Source organism: Pempheris klunzingeri, chromosome 1 (genome assembly GCF_042242105.1).
Source record: "Pempheris klunzingeri isolate RE-2024b chromosome 1, fPemKlu1.hap1, whole genome shotgun sequence".
Taxonomy (NCBI): domain Eukaryota; kingdom Metazoa; phylum Chordata; class Actinopteri; order Acropomatiformes; family Pempheridae; genus Pempheris; species Pempheris klunzingeri.
Window position 1 is genome coordinate 217,159 of NC_092012.1, and position 22,842 is coordinate 240,000.

Genomic DNA, 22,842 nt, shown 5'->3' on the forward strand with positions numbered 1-22,842 from the left:
TCCTGAAGGAGGTGAATTAAAGCATCTCTTATGTAATTATCAGCAGCTCAACGCCGGGCTGTAGGCTGACCTTCAGTATTTTCTGCTTTGCTGCTTTTGTCCGACCAGCTGAGCTCAACTCACAGAAACTCAGTGTGATAGAAAACAGAGAAAAAGTTCACATTTGAGAAGCTGGAGCCAGAAAACTGGTTTGACATCTTTGCTTGAAGGTGACTGAAATGATTATTTGATTAACAGAAATGTTTCTGCTTCAGTTGATGATCTTTAGACTGCTGCATTCAAATCTTTCATGGCGCAAAAGACATCTTAAACATTTCAGTTGGATTCTGAAGGATCCAAACGAAATGTGCTGCCAGCCAAGACAAGTCCACTTTAGTTTCTGTGTCCAGTCAAAATATATTCAGAGGATAAGTTTTGAAATTAAAAGACAAAAATCTCTAAAAGTCACTAAAAAGAATTCCTGAAAAGGCTGAAGTTTCTTCACAGTGAAATGTAAAAAATAGAATTTAAAGAGTAGATACAGCGAAAGAAAAGGAGGAAGATGCAAAACCACAACTACAAAGAGACTAAACCCCAACGACCAGAGAAAAACTCCAAACCACCACAGAGAGTCTCCTACATGTCTATGTCCACGGGTTAGTTGGCTAGTTAACCTCCAGGGGTTCGTTAGTTAGTTAACCTCCAGGGGTTTGTTAGTTAGTTAACCTCCAGGAGCTAGTTGGCTAGTTAACCTCTAGGGGTTCGTTAGATAGTTAATCTCCAGGGGTTAGTTGGCTAGTTAACCTCCAGGGGTTCGTTAGTTAGTTAACCTCCAGGGGTTTGTTAGTTAGTTAACCTCCAGGGGCTAGTTGGCTAGTTAACCTGTAGGGGTTCGTTAGATAGTTAATCTCCAGGGGTTAGTTGGCTAGTTAACCTCTAGGGGTTTGTTAGATAGTTAATCTCCAGGGGTTTGTTAGTTAGTTAACCTCCAGGGGCTAGTTGGCTAGTTAACCTCTAGGGGTTCGTTAGTTAGTTCATCTCCAGGGGTTAGTTGGCTAGTTAACCTCCAGGGGTTAGTTGGCTAGATAGCTTCTAGGGGTTGATTGTCTCCTCCTGGCTGGAGGACGTTTGGAGTGCAGCAGCTATTTATCAGAGTATTATTTCATATCAGTAATGTACTGTCTGTTATGTAATACGCATATTATTACCCCCCCCACATGTGTGATGTATTAGATATACTGTGCTGTGAAATATCCAGTGAGTCTCCTGATCACCTGCAGTGATTATCTGTGTTAAAGTTATTGATCAAAGATGAACCAAAGTGTTTCACTTTTATTCATCATCCAACATAAATATTCCATTTCAAACATTTTCTCCTAATCGTTCAATTGATTAGAGCAGAGTCTGATGAACCTTGTGTTGTGGAACTGGTCAGTCTGATTGAAGCACTGTTTGATCTGGAAGGGAAGGAAATCAGATGTCTGGTCTGGTCTGGTCTGGTCTGGTCTGGTCCGGTCCGGTCCAGTCCGATCCAATCTGATCTGATCAGGATCCAGACCGACACACAGAGCTGCTCTGTTGTTGTGTTGTTTACACTCTGGCTGCCATGGCAACAAGGAGCGGCATCTGCTTCCTGTTTCTGCTGCACAGGATACACACACACACACCAGTTACAGTGTGTGTGTTGTACATGTTTGTCCAGAGAAACATGAGGAAGTTTCATAAGAAATAAAATGGAAAAATAAACTCAGAACAGATGATCTACAGTGTATAGACGGCCACTAGCTGAATGCTGGCTAACACTAGCATAAATGGTAAGCTAGCGCCAACCAGGACAGTGAATAAAGCCCGTAAACATCTGATCCAACATGATAATTAATCACCTGAAGATGTTGATGAAGTTCTTGATGCCTCACTTCACGTTTCGCCATCCAAGGAGGGGTCAGCTTCTTCGGCACAGACTGCAGTCATGCTAACATAAGCACTAGGCGCATTAATGTGAACTGCGTCACACCACTGTCAGCTGCAGGGATGCTAATGTTACCCGCAGGCACGCTAGCGTTAGCTGCAGCTGCTGGGGGGGACTCAGGCTGTCAGGTGTTTCCTCATGTGAGGCGTGCTGCCAGTTTTGTGTGTCACATCACAAATACCGCAGCGAGCTTTTAGAAGTGGAACCACCGTTGGAATCGACCAATGTGCAGTGCGACATAGTCGGCCTCTGAAGTGCTGACATTTGACCCCAACTGGTTCCACATGAACCCAGAGCCGGCTCTACCCAATGTGGCACCCTAGGCGAGATTTTAGATGGCGCCCCCCTCCATCGGTAATTTACATGCACTTACAAAAGAAATCGAATAGCATCGCTTTTATCATTGTCTTTAATTTGTAAGGTAACATGTCACCAAATTTACATACTTAACAAGTCACAAATTAATAATAAAAAAAATCTGAAATACAATATAAATACCCTTACCACAAAATAGAAACCAGTAAATAAGTGAATAAAGAAGAAAGAATAATAATAATAATAATGTGTTTAAAACAATTAACATGCTTTAGATAATATGAACTGTAACACAACCAACAACTAGCGTTAAAAATCAGATCCATGAAGGGTTGAAAATGGAACAGCATTTTGACTGACTATTAAAAGCAGGAAAACCGTTAGCTAGCCAGAATGCCAGATGGAAATAAAACAAGCACAGATTAGGCCAATGTAGACACCTACTGAGTAGGTTTAATCTATCCAGACAGTAAAGACCTCTCCATGCCGCTCAGCTACAGAGATATAACACTGCTTATTTACTGATTAGCATACGATGTTGAGGCTGATCGCTCAGAAGCAAGTGAACAACCTGCTGTTCCACTGTGATAACTGCTACACCTGTGATAACTGCTACACCTGATGTTCCACTGTGATAACTGCTACACCTGATGTTCCACTGTGATAACTGCTACACCTGTGATAACTGCTACACCTGATGTTACACTGTGATAACTGCTACACCTGATGCTCACTGTGATAACTGCTACACCTGATGCTACACTGTGATAACTGCTACACCTGATGTTCCACTGTGATAACTGCTACACCTGATGCTCGCTGTGATAACTGCCACACCTGATGTTCCACTGTGATAACTGCCACACCTGATGCTCGCTGTGATAACTGCTACACCTGATGCTCGCTGTGATAACTGCTACACCTGATGTTCCACTGTGATAACTGCTACACCTGATGCTACACTGTAATAACTGCTACACTTGATGCTCACTGTGATAACTGCCAAACCTGATGCTCGCTGTGATAACTGCTACACCTGATGCTCGCTGTGATAACTGCCAAACCTGATGCTCGCTGTGATAACTGCTACACCTGATGCTCGCTGTGATAACTGCCACACCTGATGCTGGCTGTGATAACTGCTACACCTGATGCTCGCTGTGATAACTGCCACACCTGATGCTCGCTGTGATAACTGCCACACCTGATGCTGGCTGTGATAACTGCCACACCTGATGGTCGCTGTGATAACTGCTACACCTGATGTTACACTGTGATAACTGCCACACCTGATGCTCCCTGTGATAACTGCTACACCTGATGCTCCCTGTGATAACTCTTACACCTGATGCTCGCTGTGATAACTGCTACACCTGATGTTACACTGTGATAACTGCTACACCTGATGCTCCCTGTGATAACTGCTACACCTGATGTTACACTGTGATAACTGCTACACCTGATGCTGCTTCATGTCATGACTGGATCTTTACTTTACCTCTTTCTTTCTCCCGTTTTTCTTCTTCTTTTCTTTTTTTTCTTCCCTGTGCTCCGGACAGTTTCGGTCGTTTTGACATGTTTACAAGGTTCTCTGGGGTCACATCAATAAATTTGCCCCTCCACCCACAGAGAGCGAGCAGGTAACGATCAGCCGGAGGAGGGAGGGCGCGTCCCTGTCACGGCGGCTGCCGCCAAATTGCTTTACATTTGAATCAATGTGAGCTTTTCCATTTTAAGAGTTAATAGTAATAACTAGTTTTAATATAATTATATTTAAGGTATTTTTTTCCCCCTTTTGTGGCGCCCCCTGGAGGCCACGGCGCCCTTAGCATTTGCCTATATTGGAAGAGCCGGCCCTGCATGAACCACATGTAATCCGGTCAATCAATCAATCAATCAATCTTTATTTATATAGCGCCAATTCACAACAGCGTTATCTCAAGACTCTTTCCATAAAGAGCAGGTCTAGACCAAACTCTTTAATTAGAGAGAGACCAACGATTCAGGAATTCAACATTAAGGATTCAAGAATTCCCACATGAGCAGCATCAGATATTTAACAGGAAGAAACCTCAAACAGACCCAGGATCAATGTGGGCGGCTTCTGTTAGGGTCCGTATTGGGTGGAGGTTGGACAGAGAGAGAGAGAGAGAGAGAGAGAGAGAACACAAACAGCAACCAATGTACTAACAGTGACTATAGCACTAACAATAGGAATGTGACTAACAGATTAGCAGTATGATATTATTGAAAAACATTACGAGTGGCTGACGATCCGCATCAGTGATTCATGAAGCAGAGAACCACATCAGCAGGACCAGGACCAGGATCTACAGGAACCTGAGAGATGAGAAAGCACAGAAAGGCTCCGAGGAAGATAGCAAGTTAGGGGCAGACATTTGGCTGACATGAGACATAATGATGGAGAGGAAGAGGAGGAGAGAGGAACCCAGTGCATCATGGGAGTCCCCCAGCAGTCTGAGCCTATAGCAGCATAACTAGGGGCTGGTCCAAGGCCTGATTCAGCCCTAAACTATATGCCTTGTCAAAAAGGATGGTTTTTAGTCTACTCTGAAATGTAGAGAGGGTGTCTGCCCCCTGAACTCAAACTGGAAGGGGGTTCCACAGGAGAGGAGCCTGATAGCTGAAAGCTCTGGCTCCATCACTACTTTAGAGGACTTTAGGAACCACCAGTAGGCCTCCAGTCTGGGAGCACAGTGCTCTAGTGGGGTAGTACGGTACTATGAGCTCTTTAAGATATGATAGAGCCTGAACATTAAGAGCTTTGTAAGTGAGGAGAATGATTTTAAACTCTATTCTAGATTTTACTGGAAGCCAGTGAAGAGAAGCCAGTACAGGAGAAAGATGGTCTCTTCTCTTAGTTCTGGTCAGAACAGGAGCAGCAGCATTCTGGACCAGCTGGAGAGTCTTTAAGGACTTATTGGGGCAGCCTGATAATAATGAGTTACAATAGTCCAACCTAGAAGTGACAAATGCATGGACCAATTTTTCTGCATCATCAGTGGATATGATGGGCCTGATTTTAGCAATATTAGTAGATGGAAAAAGGCAGTTCTAGAAATCTGTTTAATGTGGGAGTTAAAGGACAAATCCTGATCAAATAAGACTCCCAGATTCCTCCCAGTGGAGCTGGAGGCCAGATTAATGCCGTCCAGAGCAGTTATGTTGTTAGAAAAGGTGTCTCTGAGGTGTCTGGGGCCGAGCAGAATAACTTCAGTTTTATCTGAATTTAGCAGCAGAAAGTTGCTGCTCATCCAGGACTTTATGTCCTTAAGGCAGATTTGAAGTTTTACCAACTGATTGGATTCATCAGGCTTTATTAATAAGTATAATTGGGTATCATCTGCATAACAGTGGAAATTAATGGAGTGTTTCCTGATAATATTACCCAGAGGAAGCATATATAAGGTAAATAGTATCGGTCCAAGCACTGAACCTTGTGGAACTCTGTGTCTAACCTTAGTGTGGACAGAGGATTCATTGTTAATGTGTACAAACTGAAATCGATCTGATCAATAGGACTTAAAGCAGCTTAATGTGGTTCCTTTTATACCAGTGAACTGTTCCAGTCTCTGTAACAGGATGTGATGGTCAATGGTGTCAAAAGCAGCACTCAGGTCTAACAAGACCAGGACAGAGAGAAGTCCTCTGTCTGATGCACTCAGGTCTAACAAGACCAGGACAGAGAGAAGTCCTCTGTCTGATGCACTCAGGTCTAACAAGACCAGGACAGAGAGAAGTCCTCTGTCTGATGCCATAAGGAGGAGGTCTGTAACCTTCACCAGTGTCTCTGTGCTGTGGTTCGCTCTAAAACCTGACTGAAAATCCTCTAATAGACTATTAGAGTTTAGAAAATTACACAGCTGATTAGCTACAACTTTCTCCAGGACCTTGGAGAGAAAGGGAAGGTTGGATATAGGTATTTAGTTAGCTAATACACCTGAATCAAGAGTGGGCTTTTTCAGGAGAGGTGCCTGGCGGTCCTGAGTTCAGTTCCCTAACGAACAGGAGAACAAACCACCTGCTTGAGTGTCGGAGTGATGAAGCCTCTCTTCAGAGATGCTGGAGATGCTGCGCTGCAGGACTGAACACAATCATTTCTGAGAGGAAAAGAGTATAGAACCCTTTAACTGACCCTGCCAACTGGGTCCAAAAGGCTCCTGAAAAAGTTCTTGCATGGAGACAAAAGACCAGAAAACAGATCCACTTTTTGAGCCTTTATTAGTTCAGTACAGTAACTTCCAGTGAGTCCAGTTAGTGAAGCTGCAGAGCGGACATGTTAAAATACAGAAGAATCCCAACAGGACTTCAGGTTTCAGGACGATGCACATCCTGTTAAACTTTCAGCAATGTGGATCGAAAAGCTGCTGCAGATTAAAGACCAGAGTCTCTGAGCAGAGACCACCTGAAGCACCCGAACCAGTCCTCTAACAGCAGCATGCAGGAGTCACAATGCTGAGTCCAGACTGACAAACATCATGGGGCTTGAAAACAGGAAGATTTTCAGGCAAAAGAGCCTTAAAGCTGCTTCCTCTCTAGTGTCCAGCAGGGGGCGACTCCACTGGCTCCAAACAGAAGTCTGATTGGATGGAAGTCAATGAGGAAATGAGGCGATTTCTCTCCTGATTTATCAGCTCAGTGAACAGTTTCTGCTCTCAGTCTCTAGTTTACAGTCTTCTTCAGCACAGCAGGACGTTCATGTAGTCAGTGATGGTCCATTTAGAGGAAGATACACCAGGAAGAGGGTCACTGACCAATCAGAGGAGGGTCCTGACTGAACCTGACCAATCAGAGGAGGGTCCTGTCTAAACCTGACCAATCAGAGGAGGGTCCTGTCTAAACCTGACCAATCAGAGGAGGGTCCTGACTGAACCTGACCAATCAGAGGAGGGTCCTGTCTGAACCTGACCAATCAGAGGAGGGTCCTGTCTGAACCTGACCAACCAGAGGAGGGTCCTGACTGAACCTGACCAATCAGAGGAGGGTCCTGTCTGAACCTGACCAACCAGAGGAGGGTCCTGACTGAACCTGACCAATCAGAGGAGGGTCCTGTCTGAACCTGACCAATCAGAGGAGGGTCCTGACTGAACCTGACCAATCAGAGGAGGGTCCTGTCTGAACCCGACCAATCAGAGGAGGGTCCTGTCTGAACCTGACCAATCAGAGGAGGGTCCTGTCTGAACCTGACCAATCAGAGGAGGGTCCTGACTGAACCTGACCAATCAGAGGTGAGGAATGAAAAAACTCATGCGTCACTTTGGCACCAAAATCAACATGGCAACCATCATTAAACAAAGATGGCAATTTTCAAAAATACTAAACTTGAAGCCTCAATAAACCAATGGGTGATGTCACGGGGGCCACGCCCACCTCTTCCTTACAGTCTGTGTTTGGTCTCTCAGTCTGTTCGGCTCTGAGTGGAGGCGCTGCTGAGGCCTCAAGCCTAAATCCCACTGGGAACAGCTCAGAGCAGAAGAGGCAGCAGGAAGTCAGACAGACAAACGGCAAAGAGAATCAGCTCAGTTTTCAAAATAAAAGCCCCCGTGCAGACTGTCAGTGGTTTATTCCAGCAGCACATCAGTATTATTCTCTAATGGGGGGGCACCAGGCCAGACGTCAGCCGCTCAGAGGGTTTTTAACACCATGACGACCAGAGGTTCATCTGGGATGGAGAAACACTCTGACTGTGACTTTAGCTGCTGTCTGTAGCTGCAGCACAACAAAGCAGGAAGTACATCCAAGAAACACATTTAAAGCAGCAGAAGAAGAAACGCAGCCTGTTTGATCCTGCTAGAAACACATTTAAAGCAGCAGAAGAAGAAACGCAGCCTGTTAGAAGCTCCAACATCAGTTTAAGGACCAAACCAGGTAAATGTGAGCAGGAACTCTGATCAGCAGGAGAAACTCTCTGAAACGCTTTTCAGGGTCAGACTGCTGCTCCTGTTTATTTCCTACAAACTGCATCACTTCTGTCATCAACATGTTTCTACAGATCTGATCTGAGAGCAGCTCAGCTGAACCTCAAGCTGTCAGTGTGTCCACACACACACACACCCACACACCCCCCCCCACAAACACACACACACACACACACACACACACACACACACAGTTCAAGGTTTGGTCCAGCTGTGGGGGGGCGGGGCTTCCCTCCTCCTTATTTCTCAGCCTTCGTCTTGGTGTCGTAGGTCCCAGCGTTCCTGTACGCCCCCACGTAGCCGGTGTTCTCCACTAGCTCCTCCCGGCCCTCCCGACCGCGGCCGCGCCCGCTGTCGTCGAAACGCTCCTTGTGTGATCCAGTGTACCGTGACGTGTCGGTTAGACGGTCCACTGCCGCTGCCTTCGCCACTTTCTGAAGGTCACACAGAGGAAACAAAATCAGAGCGAGGGCAAAACTCTATACTGCCCCCCACAGGTGAGACGGAGCCAAAGCCAAGCTGCCACTAAAACTAAAATTCCAGTTTGTCCGTTCTGGGCTCCTGTAGAAACACGGTGTTTAGATGTGAAGGCTCATTCTACAGACAGATCCTCCTTCTCCTTTAAGAATATGGGATGGATGGAATTTTGACTTTTATTTCTTATAAGAAAAACCATTGAAACCAAGTAATCAATTATTAAAATGTTGACAATTGACAGTTGACATTTTCCTCGTAAACTTTATTTGTGTTTTTGTGACTTTAGTGTTTTAAAAGGATCCAAACTAACTCTTTAAAACACCAATGGCACATAAATTCCTGTGTTCTATGAGGTAAAATAATATATGATAATATAGAATTATATATAATATATAATTTTTTCTATAAAATAAATAGCTGCTGTGTGTAACTCCAAACATCCTACAGCCACGCAGTGATTATCAGGCAAACTACGTCCTCCCAGTTTATATGGGGAGGGTTTGCATCAGTGAGCACATGCTGTGAAGCTCAGATTTATGCAGACAATACTGTAATTTCTGTCAAGCAGCTTCTGAATTTAGTGCAACAGCAATAAATCTGACTAAATGAATGGATGCTTCACACCTGTTTCTTAATGTTAAGAAGTCTGACTCTGATCCCAGCGTTCGTTTGGAGAGAACAGTTCAGTTTCAGTCCCAACAGACTCTAATACTACAGCAGTCAAGTCTAGTTTTGGTTAAAGAACCAAACCTTAACCGGACACCAGCTGTTTTCTATGTGAACCTGCAGTGATCATTAGCACACACAGACACCAGGAGCTGAGAGGTTCATGTCTGTAAACTGGCTGTAGTCACTGAGTATTTTCTGCTCTTCAGACTTTTACTACCTACCAGTCATTCAGACACCAGGATGTGAACAGAGAGGACCAGGGGGAGAAACAGCACACAGCTGAGTGTCAGAAGAGAATAAAAGCTTCTTGTCTCACCGTCACTCCAACATTGGTGGGCTCTCTGCCTTCCACCAGTTTGAAGATGGACGCCAGCGCCTCCTCTTTACTTTGACCTTTGAACCTCTTTGGAGCCAGTTCCTCCAGAGCCCTGAGAAACTCCTCGTAGGTGATGACCCGAGACGTCTTCTGTCTTCACGCAGAAACACAAAAACAACAGAGACGGATGAGAAAACTCTCAACTGGAGTTACCATTAACTTTACCACACTGGGAAACAGAGACAACAATTCATCTAATCAATGAAAAAACTTTGTCCCCTCAACAATAAAGTTTAAAAACATAAAGCAATAAAACATGTCAGCAGGAAAACTGTGGCCTCAACCAGCAGCATGGCTGCAACGTGATCCTTTGGGACAACTGCACCTGATCACAGTAGGTCCACTAAAAGAGCTTGTTTGATCCACTGACAGGCTCAGAGTGTTATTCTAAGTGTGTGACAGCATCATGGAAAGGATCCCTACAGAGAGAGACCTGGAAGATCCTTTTGGTTTAACCACAAACAGCACACACACCAGACTACATTCACTAAAATGGAGTGGAGTGGTCCTTTAAACATGACTGCAAACTCACTTGACTTTGGAGAAGACGATGTCCACGTCAGTGCTGGTGACGTTCTTGCTGTCTATGATCTTGCAGTCTTTGCACAGTTTGGCCCAGTTCTTCCCGTTCAACTCCTTCCCTGCAGCCTTCGTGTCTCCATGGATGGCAAACTTTTTAAAAGATGTCAGGAGCTGCTCCATGTCTGCACTCTCCGCCATGATGGGAAAATACCTGCAAAACAAGATGAATGAAAACCTCCGTGAAGAGACAAAACCTCCACGAAGAGACAAAACCTCCGTGAAGAGTCAAAACCTCCGTGAAGAGACAAAACCTCCACGAAGAGTCAAAACCTCCACGAAGAGGCAAAACCTCCACGAAGAGTCAAAACCTCCACGAAGAGACAAAACCTCCACGAAGAGTCAAAACCTCCACGAAGAGGCAAAACCTCCACGAAGAGTCAAAACCTCCACAAAGAGACAAAACCTCCACGAAGAGTCAAAACCTCCACGAAGAGGCAAAACCTCCACAAAGAGGCAAAACCTCCATGAAGAGTCAGAACCTCCATGAAGAGACAAAACCTCCACGAAGAGACAAAACCTCCATGAAGTCAGAACCTCCGTGAGGAGACAAAACCTCCACGAAGAGTCAAAACCTCCACGAAGAGTCAGAACCTCCACGAAGAGACAGAACCTCCACGAAGAGTCAAAACCTCCACAAAGAGACAAAACCTCCACGAAGAGAATGAACCTCCACGAAGAGTCAAAACCTCCACGAAGAGACTGAACCTCCACGAAGAGACAGAACCTCCACGAAGAGACTGAACCTCCACGAAGAGTCAAAACCTCCACGAAGAGACTGAACCTCCACGAAGAGTCAAAACCTCCATGAAGTCAGAACCTCCATGAAGTCAGAACCTCCATGAAGAGACAAAACCTCCATGAAGAGTCAAAACCTCCATGAAGTCAGAACCTCCGTGAAGAGACAAAACCTCCATAAAGAGTCAAAACCTCCACGAAGAGACAAAACCTCCATGAAGAGACAAAACCTCCACGAAGAGTCAAAACCTCCACGAAGAGACAAAACCTCCACGAAGAGGCAAAACCTCCACGAAGAGTCAAAACCTCCATGAAGTCAGAACCTCCATGAAGAGACAAAACCTCCATGAAGAGTCAAAACCTCCATGAAGTCAGAACCTCCATGAAGAGACAAAACCTCCATGAAGAGTCAAAACCTCCACGAAGAGTCAAAACCTCCACGAAGAGGCAAAACCTCCACGAAGAGACAAAACCTCCACGAAGAGTCAAAACCTCCATGAAGTCAGAACGTCCATGAAGAGACAAAACCTCCATGAAGAGTCAAAACCTCCATGAAGTCAGAACCTCCGTGAAGAGACAAAACCTCCATAAAGAGTCAAAACCTCCACGAAGAGACAAAACCTCCATGAAGAGACAAAACCTCCACGAAGAGTCAAAACCTCCACGAAGAGTCAAAACCTCCATGAAGTCAGAACCTCCACGAAGAGACAAAACCTCCACGAAGAGTCAAAACCTCCACGAAGAGACAAAACCTCCATGAAGAGACAAAACCTCCATGAAGTCAGAACCTCCGTGAAGAGACAAAACCTCCACAAAGAGTCAAAACCTCCACGAAGAGACAAAACCTCCACAAAGAGGCAAAACCTCCACAAAGAGTCAGAACCTCCACGAAGAGACAAAACCTCCACGAAGAGGCAAAACCTCCACGAAGAGGCAAAACCTCCACGAAGAGTCAAAACCTCCATGAAGTCAGAACCTCCGTGAAGAGACAAAACCTCCACAAAGAGACAAAACCTCCACGAAGAGTCAAAACCTCCACGAAGAGGCAAAACCTCCACAAAGAGGCAAAACCTCCATGAAGAGTCAGAACCTCCATGAAGTCAGAACCTCCACGAAGAGACAAAACCTCCATGAAGTCAGAACCTCCGTGAGGAGACAAAACCTCCACGAAGAGTCAAAACCTCCACGAAGAGTCAGAACCTCCACGAAGAGACTGAACCTCCACGAAGAGGCAAAACCTCCATAAAGAGTCAGAACCTCCACGAAGAGTCAAAACCTCCACGAAGAGACAAAACCTCCACGAAGAGAATGAACCTCCACGAAGAGTCAAAACCTCCACAAAGAGACTGAACCTCCACGAAGAGACAGAACCTCCACGAAGAGTCAAAACCTCAACGAAGAGACTGAACCTCCACGAAGAGACAGAACCTCCACGAAGAGTCAAAACCTCCACGAAGAGTCAAAACCTCCACGAAGAGACTGAACCTCCACGAAGAGACAGAACCTCCACGAAGAGACTGAACCTCCACGAAGAGTCAAAACCTCCACGAAGAGACTGAACCTCCACGAAGAGACAGAACCTCCACAAAGAGACTGAACCTCCACGAAGAGTCAAAACCTCCACGAAGAGACTGAACCTCCACGAAGAGACAGAACCTCCACGAAGAGTCAAAACCTCCGCGAAGAGACTGAACCTCCACGAAGAGACAGAACCTCCACGAAGAGTCAAAACCTCCACAAAGAGACTGAACCTCCATGAAGAGACAAAACCTCCACAAAGAGACTGAACCTCCATGAAGAGAGAGGCAGCACAACACTAAATCCTCCTGCAGGTCATTTCCTTGTTTCAGTGTGTCCTTGAGCCTCAGAGTGAGGACCAGCTCAGACATCTTACCGTGTCCTGAGGACATTTTGGTAGTGCTGTTTGAGGGTTCAGGTTAGACATCGTGTCAGTAAGGGTCCTCACAAACACACAAATATGAGTGTGTGTGTCAGGGTGTGAGACATGACCTAACTGCTTTTCTCAGACGTGTGTGATTACACACACACGTTGACGCAATCCCTAACAGTGGTTGTCATGGTTACCGAGTCTCCTCGCTCGTTAGGATTTATAATCGGTTTGTTTCCTGCTGTTCACCCACACATGATGTGTGTGTGTGTGTGTGTGCGTGTAACATGGGCTGTGTGCTCTGTAATGAAGTCACGTGACATCAGGTCACAGTTCGCTGAGCAGCACTGGACCTCTAACAGCCATCTGACCCCCACCAGGACCTCCACCCCCAGACCCTCCTCCTCCTCTTGGGTTCGGTAGTATCGTCCGTGGATCATCAATGAAACACAATTCTACATGAACTCAGCTGGAACAAACCAGACTCTTCTGGATCTTTCTACTCTTTAGAAAACAAAGTGTTCCGTCAGGTCTGTTCTAACACAGGTGAGCTGTTTCCTCTCTTCTCCTCCGTCACAGATTGTCTTACCTGTCTGTCCTCGTCCTCCTCTGTCCGTCTCCTCTTCTCCTCCGGACCTTCAAATGAGCTCTGCAGCGCCGAGGGCTTGTTATCGTCTGTTTATCCAGTCGCCATGGCGACACCCTGTCCCACATCAGGGGAGGGCATTAAAATGGTGGGAGGGTGGAGAGGGGAGGGAGGATGGGGAGTAGAGGGAGGGAGGGAGGAGAGAGAGAGGAGGGAGAGGAGACGGAGGGACGGAGAGAGGAGGGGGAGTAGATGGAGGGAGGGAGGGGGAGTAGATGGAGGGATGAGAGAGAGGGAGGGAGGGAGAGAGGAAAGGGATGGAGGAAGGGGGGGAAGGGATGGAGGGATGGAGGAGAGAGAGGGAGAGAGGAGAGGGACGGACGGAGGGAGGAGAGAAAGGGAAGGAGGAAGGAGGTTAGTCCTCGATCTGTGTGGCCCCCAGAGCCGGAGGTCAGAGGTTTAGGGTCAGGGTGGTTAGTTTAGGGTCAGGGTGGTTAGTTTAGGGTCAGGGTGGTTAGCTTAGGATCAGGGGGTTAGTTTAGGGTCAGGGGGTTAGCTTAGGATCAGGGGGTTAGTTTAGGGTCAGGGGGTTAGTTTAGGGTCAGGGTGGTTAGTTTAAGGTCAGGGTGGTTAGTTTAGGGTCAGGGTGGTTAGTTTAAGGTCAGGGTGGTTAGTTTAGGGTCAGGGTGGTTAGCTTAGGATCAGGGGGTTAGTTTAGGGTCAGGGGGTTAGTTTAGGGTCAGGGTGGTTAGTTTAGGGTCAGGGTGGTTAGCTTAAGGTCAGGGTGGTTAGTTTAAGGTCAGGGTGGTTAGTTTAGGGTCAGGGTGGTTAGTTTAAGGTCAGGGTGGTTAGTTTAGGGTCAGGGTGGTTAGTTTAGGGTCAGGGTGGTTAGCTTAGGATCAGGGGGTTAGTTTAGGGTCAGGGGGTTAGTTTAGGGTCAGGGTGGTTAGTTTAGGGTCAGGGTGGTTAGCTTAAGGTCAGGGTGGTTAGTTTAGGGTCAGGGTGGTTAGCTTAGGATCAGGGGGTTAGTTTAGGGTCAGGGTGGTTAGCTTAGGGTCAGGGGGTTAGTTTAGGGTCAGGGTGGTTAGTTTAGGGTCAGGGTGGTTAGCTTAGGGTCAGGGGGTTAGTTTAGGGTCAGGGTGGTTAGTTTAGGGTCAGGGTGGTTAGCTTAGGGTCAGGGGGTTAGTTTAGGTTCAGGGTGGTTAGTTTAGGGTCAGGGTGGTTAGTTTAGGGTCAGGGTGGTTAGCTTAGGGTCAGGGGGTTAGTTTAGGGTCAGGGTGGTTAGTTTAGGGTCAGGGTGGTTAGCTTAGGGTCAGGGGGTTAGTTTAGGGTCAGGGTGGTTAGTTTAGGGTCAGGGTGGTTAGCTTAGGGTCAGGGGGTTAGTTTAGGGTCAGGGTGGTTAGTTTAGGGTCAGGGTGGTTAGCTTAGGGTCAGGGGGTTAGTTTAGGTTCAGGGTGGTTAGCTTAGGATCAGGGGGTTAGTTTAGGGTCAGGGTGGTTAGTTTAGGATCAGGGGGTTAGTTTAGGGTCAGGGTGGTTAGTTTAGGGTCAGGGTGGTTAGTTTAGGGTCAGGGGGTTAGTTTAGGGTCGGGGGGGTACGTTTTAAGGTGCTAACCAGCTGATGAGGAAAAGGTCATGTTTTGACACACGCAGTGTTTCCCGATCTTCGTAGCTTCCTGTTGGACGTCTGGTTGGTAAGTTTGAGTCTCGCCATGACACCCTGTCTCCATGACGACAGCTATGACACACACACACACACACACACTGTGACCTGCTCTTCTTCATTTGTGAAACTAAACAAACCGTGTGTGTACGACCAGGTCTCTCTCCCAGAGGATGCAGCAGGAAGTGACCTCATATCTATAGTCAGCAGGAAGCAGCTGTCCGAGTGGGCGGAGTTCAGTATGACATCAGTCTCTGGGGACCGATAGGCCAGGGACGGAGTCATGTGACTGTCAGATGGAACAGTCCGTTTCCAGGAAATAGCCGCAGCCTCGGCCTCCAGAGCCGGATTCACACTGTAGCTGTTCCCTTCTGAGCTGGAACTGAATGTGCTCGTGCTGAAAAGAGCTGTTTTCTGTCTCAGCTGACGTTAGCGTGATGTGCTGTTAGCATTAGCTCTGTTTCAGGTGGTTTCTGACTGCAGTAAGAGAAATACCACCGACAATCAATAACGTTCAATAACAGCTAACAAGTAAAGCAAATGCTCCCGCCAACAAGGCAGTGACCATTTAATTGGTTGACAGTACGCCTGCATCCTATTGGATGGGAAGGTCTCCAGGCACTGGCGCCAGTCTGACTTAGTGGCCAAACCATGTAATGACAACAGTGGCGTCCATGATTTGACGCTGTTGGGCCCGAAAACACTTTATTTTACTTTAAGGACTCTTATCGTGAAAGAGACGTCTGTAAATCAGAGGATAAACGACTCGTTTCTCCATCAGAGTTTGATCCATTCAGTCCAAAAACATTTGAAAAGTCTGGAAGAGCTGCATGATTAAATAATTTTATCCCCATTCAAGCTAGCACAGGGCTAACAGGAAGCTAGCACAGGGCTAACAGGGAGTTAGCACAGGGCTAACAGGAAGCTAGCACAGGGCTAACAGGGAGCTAGCCAGCTTGGCAGGCCTGAGATGCTAGTCCTCCAGGCTCTATGGACCCAACGACGAGGAAGATCTGGGTACTTTTCTACCTGGGAAGTGGAACTTTTTTGGCTTAATGCTCCACTGAGAAGATTTCAGAGGGATGAACAAAAACAAAGCTGTATCCACGTCTCTGTAGACGTTGGCTGCACCTTACTCACAGGAGCCCCCTGGTGGCGGGTGGGAGTCAAAATTACAACGGACTACATGCTATCATGGCCACATGCTATCACAGCTACATGCTAACAGGGTGTAGGTTCCAGGTCTCTCTGGGCTCCTGCAGGTTGTTTTTATTTCCTCCATCAGAAGGTTCCAGATCAGTGGGAACCCGTGCTGCTGGTGGACTGGGCCGCTGCCAGAGGACACAAACACCCTTGTGTGTGTGTGTGTGTGTGTGTGACATACTTATCATTGCCGCTCCTTTTTGACTGACGGTGTTATGATGTTGTTGTGGCTCATTGCCGTGGCAACCCCTCATCAGGGAGGGATGGTGGCATGCAAAACACACACACCCATTAAGCGTCCTGTCAAAATAAAAGCCTGCTACTGATAAGTCGTCTGATGCTTGCTGTTGAGGTGACGCTCCAGTCTGACTTTAGATCACCTGACCTCACTGATGTTGTCCATGACCTCTGACCTCTGAGATCTAAATTAGATCAAATGTCCATGAACAACAAATGCTCTGAGCCTCCTGATTGGCCGAGTCAGAACACCTGCCGACAGGTTTCTTCAAACATGAAACTACAGATCTGAGAGGTGGCTTAAAAATGTACATCATCAGGAGGAACCAATGGGCTGACAGCCACAGACAGGAAGTCAGACAGGAAGTCAGATACAGGTATAAGCATTGTTGGTTTGAGTCTGAGCAGGTGATCTGATGATAACTGCGGACTGCTTCTTTAAAGGTTTCTGTATCTCTGACGATGAAGATGATGAAGACAACGAACCCATCTGGTTGTGAAACCATGAGAAAATGATTTATTGTGAAACAGGTCAAATCAGCTGAAAGGTCAAAACACGTGAACATCCTACATGTGAAGCAGCTACAGACTGAAACTCGGCGTGTCTGAGAGCAGATGTTCACATCGAAACTCTGGTTAGCTTAGCTTAGCATAAAGACAGCTAGCCAGGCTAACTGTCCAAAGGGGAACCAAATCCAGCTCCCAGCTCCCTCAAGACAAACTCAAGAGTAAAAACAAAATTTCACAGTTTACAGGTTTATGTAGGACCAGGACCAGGCTAGCTGACCAATCTTTATGCTAAGCTCAGCTAGCCGGATGTAGTCCAGACATGAGAGAGTTATCACTCTGAACATTAAACCCTGAATGTTAAACTGTTCCTTTAAAGTGATTACACCCTGAGCTGCAGTTTGCAGTGGGGGATGAGGGGGGCGCTACACAGACAGCAGGGGGCTACAGGCATGTGATTGGCTGAAAAGTTTCAGAAAAACGCTGACAGAAAGATTTCTGGAAAATAGAAGTGAACTCTGTGAAACGTCTTATGGGACCGTCTGGCCTTAAAGTGAAAGTTGACACTTTTTCACTCGGACTCGTCCTGATGAAGTAACTGTCGATGCTCAGTGTTTAACGGCTGTAGAATAACGACACCATCAGCATTCAGATTGGTTCCTTATCAGTCTCACTGTCACTCTGCCGGTCTGTCGCCCACTGACTACAACGTCCTGGAACACGAAGCTTCGATTCATGGCACAAAGGAAGTGATTCAACCAAACAGGAAGACAACGGCACTGATGTTTCCCTGGTAGCTGATGGCTAGCATTAGCTATCAGTAGCTATGGGTGGCTATCATTAGCTATGGGTGGCTATCAGTAACTATCGGTGGCTATAATTAGCTATGGGTGGCTATCAGTAGCCAGTAGCTATCGTGGCTATCATTAGCTATTGTAGCTATCATTAGCTATCAGTAGCTATCGTGGCTATCATTAGCTATCCGTAGCTATCGTGGCTATCGTAGCTATCCGTAGCTATCGTGGCTATCATTAGCTATCAGTAATTATCAGTAGCTATCATTAGCTATCCGTAGCTATCGTGGCTATCATTAGCTATCGTAGCTTTCCGTAGCTATCATGGCTATCATTAACTATCAGTAACTATCAGTAACTATCAGTAGCTATCGTGGCTATCATTAGCTATCAGTAGCTATCGTGGCTATCATTAGCTATCAATAGCTATCGTGGTGCCTCTGGCTGCTGGAGGTGAAAAAGTCGTCTACTTCCACTTTTATTCATTGATCCGTTAACAGATTTAATTGCTCATTGATCATTTATTTGCTGTTGGTCCTTTCAGAGTCCCACAGATGTTAGCGTTAGCATTAGCATTAGCAGTGTGTTTGGGGTCATTACTGCTGCAGAGACTGGACAGGAAATGATGTCAGCACTCTATAAACCACGTTGGCCCTCTGGCCCTGGGTTGCCATGGAGACCAGCGAGAGACGGCGCTGGAACCGTTGATGGGGAGGGTTAGGGTTAGGGTAAAAAGTCGTACAAAGTGACAGTCCAGCTGTGGTGGCGGCAGAACTCACAGATCCACCCAGGACGCCACACCTGAGCCCAGCGACACCCGGGACGCTGGCCGGGAGCTGGGCTGCCTCCTGCCCAGACTGAGGCCCCCCCCCCGGGGATCGGACGTGTCTCCACTGGCTCGGCTGACAAACACGGTGGGGGGGTGCGTGGAGGCCATCTCAAACCTCAGCTCGGTGGCGCTCTTATTAGCGCGGGAGGAGGAGGAGGCCTTCCTCTTAGTCCTGGGCTGGGGGGAGGGCAGGGGGAAGGCCGGGGGGGCTCGGTGTGAAGAAGGGGGGGCGTCTCCAGCGGCAGCGGAGGACGAGGACCCCAGCTTGGCCAACACCACGGGGATCTCCTCCAGAGACTCTGCTGAGTCCGAGTGGTACTCGGCTGGGGGGGCGGAGGCCTGCACGGGGCCCGTGGCGACGGCCAGGGGGGGCAGGGAGGCCCTCAAAGGGAATGCTGGGAAAGGAAGTCGCTGCCCCAGGGAGCCAGTGGATACACCCCCAGGATCTGCTGGAGGACACACACACGTTACACACACACACACACACGTTATACACACAAGTTACACACTCACACACACACACACACTCTGCCACTGAGTCAGAATCAGGTCACATCATGTCCTCAGAAGTCCAGAAAGAACGTGTGTGTGTGTGTGTGTGTGGTTACCAGGGGGCGGGGCGGTGCAGCGCTCTCTGGTCACCTCTGGAGGAACTTTACGGGTCTTCTTCTTCTTTTTCTGAGAACACAGTTTGTGAGATGAGTGTGTGTGTGGCTCCATCTCAAGGACGGCTCAGGATAAACTCTGCTTCTCCATGTGGGGGAGAAGACCTGCTGAACACCTGCTAAAGACCTGCTGAAGACCTGCTGAACACCTGCTAAAGACCTGCTGAAGACCTGCTGAACACCTGCTAAAGACCTGCTGAAGACCTGCTGAACACCTGCTGAACACCTGCTAAAGACCTGCTGAACATCTGCTGAAGACCTGCTGAACACCTGCTGAACACCTGCTAAAGACCTGCTGAACACCTGCTAAAGACCTGCTGAACACCTGCTGAACACCTGCTAAAGACCTGCTAAAGACCTGCTAAAGACCTGCTGAACACCTGCTAAAGACCTGCTAAAGACCTGCTGAAGACCTGCTGAACACCTGCTAAAGACCTGCTGAACACCTGCTAAAGACCTGCTGAAGACCTGCTAAAGACCTGCTGAACACCTGCTAAAGACCTGCTGAAGACCTGCTGAAGACCTGCTAAAGACCTGCTGAACACCTGCTAAAGACCTGCTAAAGACCTGCTAAAGACCTGCTGAACACCTGCTAAAGACCTGCTGAAGACCTGCTGAAGACCTGCTAAAGACCTGCTGAAGACCTGCTGAACACCTGCTAAAGACCTGCTGAACACCTGCTAAAGACCTGCTGAACACCTGCTGAAGACCTGCTGAACACCTGCTAAAGACCTGCTGAACACCTGCTAAAGACCTGCTGAACACCTGCTAAAGACCTGCTGAAGACCTGCTAAAGACCTGCTGAAGACCTGCTAAAGACCTGCTAAAGACCTGCTGAAGACCTGCTGAACACCTGCTAAAGACCTGCTGAACACCTGCTAAAGACCTGCTGAACACCTGCTGAACACCTGCTAAAGACCTGCTGAACACCTGCTGAACACCTGAAGCTGCTCTGAAGCCAAAGGAGGTCCCAGCAGATCCTGATCTGTGTGTGTGTGTACCTGTGTGTGTGTACCTGTGTGCGTCGGTGTGTGTGTGTGTGTGTACCTGTGTGTGTGTGTGTGTGTGTGTGTGTGTGTGTGTGTGTGTACCTGTGTGTGTGTGTGTGTGCGTACCTGAGTGCGTCGGTGTGTACTTGTGTGTGTGTGTGTGTGTGTGTGTGTGTACCTGTGTGTGTGTACCTGTGTGTCTACCTGTGTGTGTGTGTGTGTACCTGTGTGCGTGTGTGTGTGTACCTGTGTGTGTACCTGTGTGTGTGTGTGTGTGTGTGTACCTGTGTGTGTGTGTGTGTGTGTGTGTGTGTACCTGTGTGCGTCGGTGTGTGTACCTGTGTGTGTACCTGTGTGTGTACCTGTGTGTGTACCTGTGTGTCTACCTGTGTGTGTGTGTACCTGTGTGTGTGTGTGTGTGTGTGTGTGTGTGTGTGTGTGTGTGTGTGTGTGTGTACCTGTGTGTGTGTGTGTGTGTGTGTGTGTGTGTGTGTGTGTGTGTGTCTACCTGTGTGTCTACCTGTGTGTGTATGTGTGTGTGTACCTGTGTGTGTACCTGTGTGCGTCGGTGTGTGTGTGTGGCTGTCAGCTCTGCAGACGCGGTGGGCAGAGCTTCTTCCTCCATGACAGGACTGGACACACTCTTCAGTCTGCCATTAGCCAGGAACCTGTCTCACACACACACACACACACAGTTTAGTACAGTCCTGCTGGGTAGAAGCTGCAGTTCCTCCTGTGAACACTGGGGGTCCTTACAGTGACGACTGTGTCTGAATCCAGAGAGAAACTGAGGCACTGTCTTTGAACGCAGCACACGGTACGTCGTGCTGATGCACCCTGAGTTATCCACCAACACGCCCCGCGGCGTGAACGTGATGTCATCGTGTACCCTGGGGTGTACATGACATACGTTTATGAGACTGTGATGAAACAATCTGCTGAGGAGAGAGAGTGTGTGTGTGTGTGTGTGTGTGATCTGCTGGGCAAACAGCCACGCTGAGGGGACTTATTTGTGAAGCCTCCTCCCACACATGCACACACAGACACACACACACAGACACACACAGACACAGACACACACACACACACAGACACAGACACACACACACACACAGACACACACACACAGACACACACACACACACACACAGACACACACACACAGACACACACACACACAGACACAGACACACACACACACACACAGACACACACACACACACACACACACACACACACAGACACACACACACACACACACACACACACAGACACACACACACACACAGACACACACACACACACACACACACACAGACACACAGACACACACACACACACACACAGACACACACACACAGACACACACACACACACACACACACACACACACACACACAGACACACACACACTCCGCCTGCTTCCTGGAAGTCCCAGCCAAAGAATTTCATTTTGCTCACTTTGTTGTGAGTACAGAAAATGGTCTCCATGGCGACGGGTCCCGCCCCACTGTGTTATGAAACGCCTGGTTACTGAGACGTGACGGGGCCGGCGGGCCGCGTGAAAAGGATCAGACCATCAGGGGACTTACTCTGCCTCCCCCCGTGCTGCCACAGTGGTAGGTTCCTCAGCGTCCAGATGGGGGTTGGTGTAGCCCAGAGTCCCTGAGTAGTTCCTGTCCTGGGGGGGGCAGTAGAGGACAGACACTCAGCTCTACTGGTGAATAACTACAGCTCATCATCACAAAGAGTCATTTTATTTCCCCCTCTGAGGTCATATGGGGTGCGTTTATGGTCCCTGATTGTCCTCTGTCCTTCTGTAAACCGGCTTTAAATAAAGGTCGGTGACAATAAAGTTTGGTGATAATGTGTTCCCCTTCCCCCCCACAGGACAGACCGGTCAGAGCCAACATGGCCGCTGGAGGAGTCTCAGTTACCTTGATGAGTGATGGAGCCGCCGCCTCATTCACGGACGCTGGCTTCCTGGAGTCTCTGCCGTCCTGACGGTGGCGCTGCCGCACAATGTACTCATAGGTACTGAGTCTGTTCCACACTGGGGGGGGGGGCAGACAGACATGGTGTACCTGCTTCCACCTGCTGGTGTCTCTTCTCCACGTAAAAAAACTTTATTTTTTCTATTTAAATGTGTTGTTCTAATTAATGAAGATGCTAATAAAGACAGACAGACAGACAGACAGACAGACAGGTGTGTGACTCACTCAGGTAGACGTGGAAGCAGAGCAGGTGGCTGAGCAGCACAGAGGACAGCAGGCCCAGAGCGATGGTGACGGCAGCCAGACCGGGAATGACTGCAGCCGCCGACCTGAGAGGAGCCACAGGTAGGAAGACGAACCACACACCTGTCTCATTCCTCACTGCACACACACACACACACAGGGGGGGGTAACTGTGGGTGAGCTGGGCCACAGCAGAGTTCTGTT

At 47.9% G+C, this 22,842-nt stretch overlaps 2 protein-coding genes across 3 annotated transcripts in view; both read right to left on the reverse strand.

The window, feature by feature from the left end:
- Window positions 1-8,131: 8,131 nt before the first annotated feature.
- Window positions 8,132-13,581, reverse strand: tppp3 (tubulin polymerization-promoting protein family member 3). Its single transcript, XM_070827490.1, has 4 exons — window positions 13,519-13,581; window positions 10,257-10,457; window positions 9,665-9,818; window positions 8,132-8,636 (listed from the first exon to the last, which is right to left on the reverse strand). Exons 2-4 carry the CDS (start codon window positions 10,442-10,444, stop codon window positions 8,442-8,444), a joined length of 537 nt encoding a protein of 178 aa, XP_070683591.1. The 5' UTR covers window positions 10,445-10,457; window positions 13,519-13,581; the 3' UTR covers window positions 8,132-8,441.
- A 5,053-nt stretch (window positions 13,582-18,634) lies between these two features.
- zdhhc1 (zinc finger DHHC-type containing 1) overlaps window positions 18,635-22,842 on the reverse strand; it is a 10,429-nt gene continuing 6,221 nt past the window's right edge. The window contains exons 6-11 of one of the 2 annotated variants that reach the window (XM_070856603.1): window positions 22,621-22,776; window positions 22,339-22,454; window positions 21,994-22,082; window positions 20,958-21,069; window positions 19,356-19,425; window positions 18,635-19,193 (exon numbers count right to left, since the gene is read on the reverse strand). In XM_070856603.1, the coding sequence (XP_070712704.1) occupies window positions 18,694-19,193; window positions 19,356-19,425; window positions 20,958-21,069; window positions 21,994-22,082; window positions 22,339-22,454; window positions 22,621-22,776 (1,043 nt within the window). In that variant the 3' untranslated portion in view covers window positions 18,635-18,693. Of the gene's footprint in view, window positions 19,197-19,355; window positions 19,426-20,957; window positions 21,070-21,993; window positions 22,083-22,338; window positions 22,455-22,620; window positions 22,777-22,842 lie in introns of both variants that reach the window. The other variant, XM_070856595.1, reaches the window with a different exon arrangement.